Genomic DNA, 9121 nt, shown 5'->3' with positions numbered 1-9121 from the left:
AGACACAGGTGGGAGTCGGATCCCAGTCTTGGCTTTATTTAGCTCCAGTCACAGACATGTTCCCCCTCAGCTTTCCGCCCTCTTTCAACGTCCAAGGGAGGGTAGTAGGGTGTGGGGCCTCAGGGAGCGTGGGGACTCAGGAAGCATGGGGATGGGGGAGCTTGGGGATGGGGGAGCGTGTGCCCTCATCTCCCAGGCTCTGGGTTAGCTGTTAGGAGGGATGCTGAGGGCAGAGATCCCAGCCTCCCTGGGGAGGGGAGATGTCAGGGTCCCAGGCCCTGATGCTCCAAGGAGCAGGGCCCTGGGGAGGGTTAGAGACTGGGGGATGTTCAGGCCCCAAACTCTCTCTGCTGAGAAGCTGGAGCCCAGGGTACAGTTAGAGGTTAGAGCCTGGAGGGCCAAGGTGCCTCTTTCCTAAGGGTAGGTTTAGGACCCAGGCCATGTCCCATCAGGAGCGGGGAGGGCCTCAGGAAGGTTAGAGATTAGGAGGTGCTCATCCCCAGAAGGGTTAGAGATGAGGGCAGTGTCTGTCCTCTGGGTAGCGGCCCCAGGGTGAGGGGGCCTGGTCTCTGGCCCCCCAGTGTGGCATGGCAGCCGAATCACTGGGGCTTTTGTCCTTCTTCAGCTTTGGTGGGCTCCTTATCAGGCTGGGCAGACTTCCCCGAGCTGCTGAGAGGATGCAGGCCAGTCCCGGCCTGGGCATCGATGGCCGCGTGCTCCTTCTTCACAAGGGCCTCCAGCTCTTTCTGTGGGCACAGAAGGGATGGGGTCAGCCACAAACGGCAATTGGGGTCAAGGCTAGAGTCCGTGCCCCAGAGTTGGGCAGGAGGCCTAGATGCATACCTTCCATCCCAGGAGGTTGGCCAAGGCTAGACAACCCTCATCACAGTCCCCGAGCCACGCCACGTCCCTGGGGAGAGGGAGGGGTGAAAAAAGGAGCACAACTGTGTAGAACCTCCCAGCCTGCCCTTCCTCCCCCACCCAAGCCAGGAAACCCTCAGCCTCCAAACTACCCCCCAGGCCAGTGGCTCCTCACCTGTAGGCCTTGTCTGAGTCGAAATCCATGCCTCCCCCCATACCCATGAGCCCCAAGAAGGGGTCCCGCTGTGAAAAGAGAAGGCAATCAGAAAGCAGTGGAATGGAGCGGGGCTAAACGGTGGTCAAGGCTGGCAGAGGGTTCCCCAAAAGTCTAATGGGGGACTGACTCAGAGGCCCCCAGAAGGCCAAGGTCCCTCCGACATGCTGAGTCAGCCCCGAGCGGCCAGGCCCAGACAACACGCTCACCTGTCCAGTCTTCTCCTTATTGATGAGGAGTCGAGGGGTGGCGAGTGGGGCCCTGGGGTGGGGGATGGACAAAGAAGAGAGAGTGAGGTAGCCCTTCCTCCCCTGGTCTCCCCCCCAACCCCAGCGCTCCCTCCCCCTGCCCTCATACTTGCTAACGAGGGAGGCAAAGGGCTGCACTTGCAGGGAGGTGCCCATGATAATAAGCAGATCCACCTTCTGGAAATCCTGGAGGACAGAGGAGGGACGAGCCCTTTTCACCCACCCCTGTACCTCCTCACACGGCACTCAGTCCAGAAGACTGAAGGCAGATCTGAGCCAGAACACTATGTCTTCTGCCCTCGCTTCGGGCTGGCATTCAAGGCCTCCCGGCTTGCTGTCTCTCCCCCTGCATCCAGGTCCCTTCCCGCAACATTCCATACTTATTCTGGCCTTCGCTCAGGGAGTCTCCTGTGCCTCCCCCAGCCCTTCTCATTCCTGCCCCCAGGGTCCCTCCCCATCACCCCGACCGTATCACTGGGGCCTTGAGGATCCTTCCCAGCACAACCACCAGGGGGAGCCCCACACTCAATGCTGGGCTGTCCTGGGAAACCAAATGGGGAGCCAGCCCTCCAGGTCCTAAGGGAACTGAACGAAGTTCTTTGTCCATTAGGCAAGCTCCAGGAGCTCTAGGTCCTGGCTGGGATGAGGGGGAGCAGAGAAGATGGATCACCTACCGACTGCATGTAGGAGAAAAAGCGTGCCGGGAGGGTCTCTCCAAAGAAAACAATGTCTGGGGAGAGAGACAGAGATAGAGACGGAGATAGAGAAGAGACAGAGACAGAGAAGAGACAGGGACAGAAACAGAAGAGACAGAGAAAGGGAGAGAGGGAAATGGGGGGAGAGAGGGAGAGAGGAGGATGGCGGGGGCGGGGCGAGGGAGAGAGAGAGAGAGAGAGAGAGAGAGAGAGAGAGAGCGTGCCTAAGACCAGGGAGATGGGGAGGGGGGCTGGTCCCCAGGGTGCTCCTGATCCCTGACCAGCCAAGCACCCTCTAACTTGATTTGGGGAGGGGAGGGGTCTTTTTGCTGTTTCCCATGACTCTTGACCCCCCTCCCGGTTCTCCCTCCTTCCCTTTCCCATGGCTCACCTGGTTTCACTAGACTCTGACATTTGTCACACTTGGGGGTCACCTCTGAGAAGATCTTATCTGGGGAGGAGAACATGAGGTAAGGAATGATGGAGCTGGGGGAGGAGAGCAGCCCCTGGTGTTCTCTTCCCTAACTCAGGCCCCTCCTCTGCCTTCAGGGAGCCAAGCACCCAAGCCTCACCTTTCATCCAGCCCAGGTCATACTCTTTCCGGCAGTGGGAGCTGACGCAGTGAGAAGTATAAAATGTCCCATGGGCTTCGACCAGGTCCTCTGGCTCCAGCCCAGCCACCCGCTCCAGTGTGTCAATATTCTGGGGGGAGGGGAGAGGAAGCATCCAGTTAGGGTGCCTTCTCTCCTTCTGTCTCCTCCTTATCCCCCTGCTAGACTTAAAGCTCCTTGAGGAGAGGGACTCTGAAATTGGAACTGTGTATTTACCCCAGTGCATAACCCAGCTTTCTGCACACATTGTCTGAAAATTATTTATTGAAATTAAACTAAATCAAAAGTTCACATCAGAATGGATGGAAAGAAAATCTGACTAGAGTTAAGACAGGATTGGCCAGTCATCAATTTAATCTTCAGAGACAAAGGTATAGAACATTTTTGTTCTTTTCAAAAGTAAAACTCAAGGTATTTATAAAGGACAAATGAAGTCAAATGATGCATGTGGTTATTTTGGGGAAGAATTACATTTTTATTGCCACTCCCCATCTGGGGGGGCTGCAGGTATTTCGATAGGCTACCCACTGAGCCTGGCAGGGCAGACCTGCCTCTGTAGGACACAGTCTGTAGGGTGTGGGCATCCCCTCCTCCCCACTTCCCTGGCTGTCCTCACCTGGGTATAGCAGCGAAGCAGCAGCCCCTTCTCCTTGAGCAGGCGGATGAAGTAATGACACACGGTGGGCTGTGGTGGAGAGGGGGGCGGCATGCCAAGGGATACACACACTTGGTCATTGATGAGGTTAGGACAACTAGGACTCTCCCAGTTTCTCCCCCCACCCACTGAGGGGAGCAGCCCAGATGGGGAAGCCCTGAATCTATTCCCCAACCCCTAATGCTGTACCTTTTCCAGATAGGGGGTTCCCATCCTCTCCCTTTCCTCTGATTAAGCTTACCTTAAATTGCCCTGGGTAGAGCTCCCGGGCCAGAGCAAAGAAGGGCTCAGGGTGTTTCTGGGGGAATAGACAAAGACATACGAAGACACGTGAACCCTTCACTCCTCACAATGGAGAATGAAGTGAGGAGGATCTCTCATCCCCTACCCCTCAGCAGCCCAGATTTAGGGGTCCCACTAGTGATATTTGATAGGATGAAGGATTTAGCTGCAGGATACCCCCTGCTAGTGTTTGAGAGCATGAAGGGCTCAGGAAGGGGAGGGGCTCTCCCTCCAAGGAGTCAGTGAAAACCCCAAAGGTAGGGTGTTCTCAACAACTGTATTACCTTAAAGTAGCTGATCTCAAAGATGGCTTCAGGGTAGGGAAGGTTGTACTTCTCCAAGTTGGCATAGAGACCAGTGGATGGCGAGCGGAAATCAGGGATGCCAGCAGCTGGGGACAAGGGTGATAGGTGTTCTTGGGGGTCCGCCTCAATGGTCACCCCAACCCTGAGCTTAGCTCCTTCTGGGATTTGGCCCTTAATCCCAGCCCCCTGCTCCATTCCCTGGGGGGAGTTTGGAACCTGAGGGTAGAGGAAAGCAGCTACTCACATGTAGAAATCCCTGCCCCTACCATGCAGATGACATTCTGACCTGGAAGAGAAAAAAGGTGGGGGGAGTAACCTCAAGACCAGAGCAGTTCGGGGTTGTTTTCTCCAGTCTCATCCCCAGAGGCCACTTCTAGGAGTTCCTACCAGGACTGCCTTGGCCCTCAGGAGTCCTCTGGAATCCCAAGCTGAGCCCCACCCTTTAGTCCTGGGTTCTCACCTGGTCTGGATGGTTCTCACTAGTTTCATGAAGAATGGGGGAGGGGAGGGTAAGAAATGGTCCAGCCCAGGACATGGGAGCTGAGGTTGGGTGGATGGGGTAAGGCATGCCACATAGACAGCCTGAGCTAAAAAAAGAAGATGGGAAGAAGCAAGAACTCACATCGGTCACTCTGGATGAACTTGGTCACCCCTTCCAAGGAAAGTTCATCCAACAGCTTTTCTCGCTTCCCGCTGCCCAGGCCCAGGGTCCGGGAGAAGAGATTCCGTAAAAAGTCCACTGTGGGGCAGATCAGAGAATGGGAGTCACACCCTGGTCCCAACTAGGCTTGGGCCACTTTTGTCTCCCCCCATTCACCACCTTGGGCAACTCACTCTCTGTCTCTCCAGATGTGGCTCCACTCTCAGTTTCGGAATCTGAGTCCTGGGTGGGTGGGAAAGGCCAGAGAGTGAGAAGGGTCCAGGGGCCCCCAGAGGGTTAGCGCTTGGGGAGGACGGATCACGGGAGGAGGGTTGGGAAAGAAGCTTTGGAGGGAAGGTGAGCTATTAGAAAGGAGTCAGAAAGGGAAGAAGAGGAGGGTCACAGTTTGGGGAAAGAAGATCAAAGGAGGGGAAGGGTAGGGAGGGAAGGGGGGGAGGGTCCTCAGAATGGGGGATAGGTGAACGGATCGGCTGTTCCAGGGTTGGGGGTGGGGTGAACAAGCCGTGTGGATCCGGGACACTGGGCAACCCACTCCCTTGGGGAAAGCGGAGGAGAGCCATGAGCGATGGGAGCAGGCGGGGGAGGCGAGGATCCTCTCACGGGCCAATCACAGACTTCCTCTCCCTCCCCTAGCAACCAATCACAGACCTCGTCCCTCCCCAGCCAGCCAATCACGAACCTCCAAGGGCACCCCCTCTCACCTGAGCATACTGCACCTTCCCTGCCTCGTCCTTGGGGGGACCGGGGGCTAGGGAAGGGGGGTAGGGAGACAGGGTTACATTGGAGGGGGGATGGGAGCCTGTTAGCATGGGGGCGGCGGCGGGGGCGAGAAGCGGGGGGGACCCCAACTGGTCACAGGAAGGGGTACAGAAGGGGCTTAGCAACCAGAGGGCCCTTAGCAACCAGGTACCAGGCTCCCCAGAGATCACGGTCCTTAGCAACCAGAGCCACTCCACCACATGCCCCTTAGCAACCGAGGCACCTGTTTCTTTCCCCCTAAATCGACGCCCTTAGCCACTGGACACCCAGGAATTAGGACCCTCCCACTTTAGCGCCCAACCAGCCTTAGCTGGCGCTGCGTAGACTGGGGCCCCCAGGGCCCACCCCCATTCCTCTCCCCCTCCCCCAGCTCTCGATCGGGGCCCCACGCGGTGGTTTCCGGGAGGCGAGTCCCCGGAGCCGTTCGCCCCGGGGGCCTGGTTCTAGGCCCGGCCCACCAGCCCACCCGGGCCCCGACTCACGGTCCGCCTCGGCCATGGGCCCGGCCCCGGGGAAAGACTCAGCAGCACGGGGGGCGGGCAGGGGCCCTTGGGGCTGTCACCGACCGCTCCGTCCCGTGACGGCGGCGCTGGACACGGGCGGGGGCGGGGAGGGCGGGCGATGGACTTCAATTCCCAGAAGAGCGTGTGGCCATCGCGGGAATCCCACAATGCCCCGCGCCGTCATTCCGCCGAATTGAAGGCCGGCGTGGCCCGCCGTGGACAGAGAAACCACGATTCCCGGCATGCCCGGCACCGGAAGCCATCTGGGTAAAGCGGGCCTGGGGCGGAGACGCGGGCCGAGTAGACCAAACGCGTCCTTTCTTTTGGGCAACTTGGCGCGAGGGGCGGAGCCCTGTCGGGAAGGTTGCGCGATCTTATTGGCTGCCGTCTCGAAAAGGGGCGGTGCGGCTGCTTCCGATTGGTCAGAGCGCTGAGCGAGTTGGGGTGCAGGGGGAATTCCCCGGGTCCTCGGAATCCCCGGACCGGCCGCTGCAGCTACGAAGACTCTGGATGGGCCGGGGGGGCCCGGGACAGGAGGGCTCTGCGTAGGCCATGGCGGCCCCAGCGGGGCCCGTGAAGCCTGGGGACAGCGGGCTCGCGGACGAGTGGTGCGACAGCGGGCTCGGGTCTCTGGGGCCCGATGGGCTCGGGACCCCAGCGGACGGACCGAGGGACGGGGTGCACGAAGACGAGGACGAGGACGAGGAGCCGGCGAGCTGGGCGCCCGAGGTGTTCGGCTACGTGACGGAGGACGGGGACACGTAAGCGGCCGGCCGCTGCCCCCTGCCCTATGACCTGGGTTCCCCTACACCCTGCTCTGACCTCTGTCCCCTACCCCCAAGACTTCCCCCTTCCCAGGACCGCCCACCCCTCAGGGAGCTGCTGTCCTAAGGTGGAGTGGGGGGGATCCCCGCCTATTACAGAGGAGGAAACTGAGGGAGGGAGGAGAGGTGTGAAGGCAGGGCTAGGGGGCTGCCCCATGTGGGCTCCTCTTCCCCGGGGGTCCTCAGGCAGGCTCACGTGGGGGGAGGGGATGTTTAGTTATGGTTTGGATGACAGGCCTTTCCAGCCCTGAGATTGTTTTACTCCCCAAACCCTCTGACCCCTGACCCTGACCCCCCCCTCTTTTTCCCTTTGAACAGTGACTCCTTTAGGGAGCATAATTTCCTGCACCCCCTGCATCCCTACTGCCCCCAATCCGGGCCCTGGCCTCAAAGGTGTCCCCTGCCGCACACCCCACTGACCCGTCTATTGCCCCTTCTCCCAGGGCCTTGCATTTGGCAGTGATTCACCAGCATGAAGCCTTCCTCGATTTCTTGCTTCATTTCACGGCAGGGACTGAGTACCTGGATCTCCAGAATGACCTGGGCCAGGTGAGGTTGTTCCCGATGGGGCCAGTGGGGTGGGGAGGAGACCCTTTCAACCTGGCCATTGGGATGGTCACAGCCTCTTGCAGAGGACCCCCAGGACCAACCGTCTCCTGTTGGCACTTGCATTCATCTGTCCACAGACGGCTCTGCACATAGCAGCCATCCTAGGGGAGGCAGACCTAACTCGGAAGCTGCGGGCCGCGGGGGCCGGGCTCTGTGTGGCTGAGCGAGGGGGACACACGCCCCTGCACCTGGCCTGCCGGGCTGGGGCTCATGCCTGTGCCCGAGCCCTCTTGGGGCCCCCTGAGGGTCAGACAGCCCAGGAAGAAGAAGAGGAGGAGGAGGAGAAGGAAAAGGAGGAGCAGCAGCAGCAGCAGCAGTGTGAGAGAGTCGAGCAGCTGGAGTGTACGAACTACCAGGGTACGGCACTCTCTCACAGACTGGGCCTGATCCTGGGGGACCAAGGCATCTCCAAACAATAGAAGTGGCTAAGGTTGCCTCTGTCTCTGGCAGTGTGCCAAGGGTCTTCCCAGCATTATCTCATCTGATTCCCCCAACAGCTCTGTGGAGTAGGTGCCATCATTGTCTCCATTTCACAGATGAGACAAATGGGTTCAGGGAGTAGCCTAGGGTCACACAGCTAGTAAGTGTCCAAGGCAGGATTTGAACTTAGGGCCAAATCCCCACTAAATACATGTTCTTCCATTTCCTTTGAGTATCCTTGTTCACCTTAAATACTTTCTAAATGTATTCCCTAGGTGCCTTCTAAATCTTCCCATCTTTGTTTCTCTAAATAACCCCCCAGGCCACACTCCTCTCCACGTGGCTGTGATCCACGGAGACACAGAGATGGTTCAGCTGCTCTGGGAAGCAGGGGCTGATCTCAACAAACCAGTAAGGACGCAGAACCCCACCTTCCCTCAACCCCTTCCCCCCCAGGCCATCCTCCCTTTTTCTATGCTCTCGTTCCTCTCCTGTATTTCTATTCCGTGAGATTCTTTTCTGCACCCCCAGCTCCTTTTCTTAAATTGAGGGAGTCCAAATGAGGGTGATTACTGGTTTCCTCTGAGAGGGAGCTGTAAAACAGGTGGCGGCCTACAGTGGGTAGAGGGGCCTCTTTGAGACAAGTGGGCTCTCCTTCAGACCGGATGTAGTTTCAAAGGCAAGGTGGGTTAGGTGTGAAGATACTGGGCCCTGAAAATGGGGGGACAGGCCCAATCTCTAGGAAGAGACTGTTGTCAGAGGAAGCCTCTTGTCAGCAGCAGTGAGTGGGGATAGATTAGGACACATGGGTGCTGGGGCTCCAGAAAGGGGGAGATGTGCCCCCTGCACGCACTCTCTCCTTCCCAATCAGGAGCCCACATGTGGGCGGAGTCCCCTCCACCTGGCTGTGGAGGCAGAGGCAGCTGGGGTCCTGGAGCTGCTCTTGGATGGCGGTGCAGACCCCAAGGCCCAAATGTATGGAGGCCGTACCCCACTGGGGAGTGCCATGCTGCGGTCAGACCCCCTCCTGGCCTGTCTCCTGCGTGCTCATGGAGCCCCAGAGCCTGAGTCTGAGGATGAGGAAGACTACAGCCCCAAAGGCAGTGACAGTGATGAAGGTGTAAGTGACCTGGGGGAACTCAGGCAGTGAGATTTGGATGATTGGGGTGGAGGGAGGGAGAATGCTGGTGAAGGGAGATCAGTAACTGAGCCTTCTGGAGGGGACAGCTGATGGGAGATGGGACCCTGGGGGAAGGGAGAGCCCAGGATGAAGTAGAACCAAGTCCTGACCCCACTATCCTCTAGGGCGAGTATGATGACATCGTGGTCCACGGAAGGCGAAGCTGAAACTGGAGGCACATCTTCCTCACCCGCTGTCTCTAGCCAATTTCTTTGCTTTTTGTTTGTTTTTGTTTTTGTAGAAAAACCTTAATTTCAATAAAACCCTGGTTCCCCTGGCTGGAGTGTCCAGGGA

General features: G+C 58.4%; 2 protein-coding genes across 3 annotated transcripts; one reads left to right on the top strand and one right to left on the bottom strand.

Moving 5' to 3' along the window:
* Nucleotides 1-15: 15 nt before the first annotated feature.
* SIRT2 (sirtuin 2) lies at nucleotides 16-6140 on the bottom strand. 2 transcript variants are annotated; one of them, XM_036746603.1, is made up of 16 exons: nucleotides 5774-6140; nucleotides 5234-5280; nucleotides 4706-4754; nucleotides 4494-4610; nucleotides 4116-4157; nucleotides 3851-3957; nucleotides 3526-3582; nucleotides 3246-3314; nucleotides 2591-2720; nucleotides 2410-2469; nucleotides 1998-2053; nucleotides 1433-1509; nucleotides 1285-1336; nucleotides 1037-1104; nucleotides 844-910; nucleotides 16-746 (listed from the first exon to the last, which is right to left on the bottom strand). In XM_036746603.1, the coding sequence occupies exons 1-16, from the start codon at nucleotides 5787-5789 to the stop codon at nucleotides 600-602; spliced, it is 1161 nt and encodes a 386-aa protein (XP_036602498.1). In that variant the 5' UTR covers nucleotides 5790-6140; the 3' UTR covers nucleotides 16-599. The 2 variants fall into 2 exon arrangements, with proteins under 2 accessions (XP_036602498.1, XP_036602499.1); XM_036746604.1 differs by lacking the exon at nucleotides 5234-5280 and having other exon boundaries at nucleotides 5774-6042.
* A 70-nt stretch (nucleotides 6141-6210) lies between these two features.
* On the top strand, nucleotides 6211-9105 carry NFKBIB (NFKB inhibitor beta). Its single transcript, XM_036745416.1, has 6 exons — nucleotides 6211-6555; nucleotides 7062-7167; nucleotides 7305-7584; nucleotides 7970-8058; nucleotides 8519-8767; nucleotides 8953-9105. Exons 1-6 carry the CDS (start codon nucleotides 6347-6349, stop codon nucleotides 8992-8994), a joined length of 975 nt encoding a protein of 324 aa, XP_036601311.1. The 5' UTR covers nucleotides 6211-6346; the 3' UTR covers nucleotides 8995-9105.
* The last annotated feature ends 16 nt before the right edge of the window (nucleotides 9106-9121 follow it).

The sequence above is a fragment of the Trichosurus vulpecula genome, chromosome 2, assembly GCF_011100635.1.
Source record: "Trichosurus vulpecula isolate mTriVul1 chromosome 2, mTriVul1.pri, whole genome shotgun sequence".
Taxonomy (NCBI): Eukaryota; Metazoa; Chordata; class Mammalia; order Diprotodontia; family Phalangeridae; genus Trichosurus; species Trichosurus vulpecula.
Note: the sequence above shows the minus strand (reverse complement) of the source record. Positions and strands in the feature narration are given on the sequence as shown.

Coding starts and splice junctions, on each gene's coding strand:
- SIRT2 (XM_036746603.1), bottom strand. Junction 2,054..2,409: donor TCAGAGTCTAGTGAAACCAG/GTGAGCCATGGG, acceptor CTCTCTCCCCAG/ACATTGTTTTCTTTGGAGAG. Junction 1,510..1,997: donor TTTTCTCCTACATGCAGTCG/GTAGGTGATCCA, acceptor TCTGTCCTCCAG/GATTTCCAGAAGGTGGATCT.
- NFKBIB (XM_036745416.1), top strand. CDS start 6,347: ATGGCGGCCCCAGCGGGGCCCGTGAAGCCTGGGGACAGCGGGCTCGCG. Junction 7,168..7,304: donor TCCAGAATGACCTGGGCCAG/GTGAGGTTGTTC, acceptor ATCTGTCCACAG/ACGGCTCTGCACATAGCAGC. Junction 7,585..7,969: donor GGAGTGTACGAACTACCAGG/GTACGGCACTCT, acceptor ATAACCCCCCAG/GCCACACTCCTCTCCACGTG.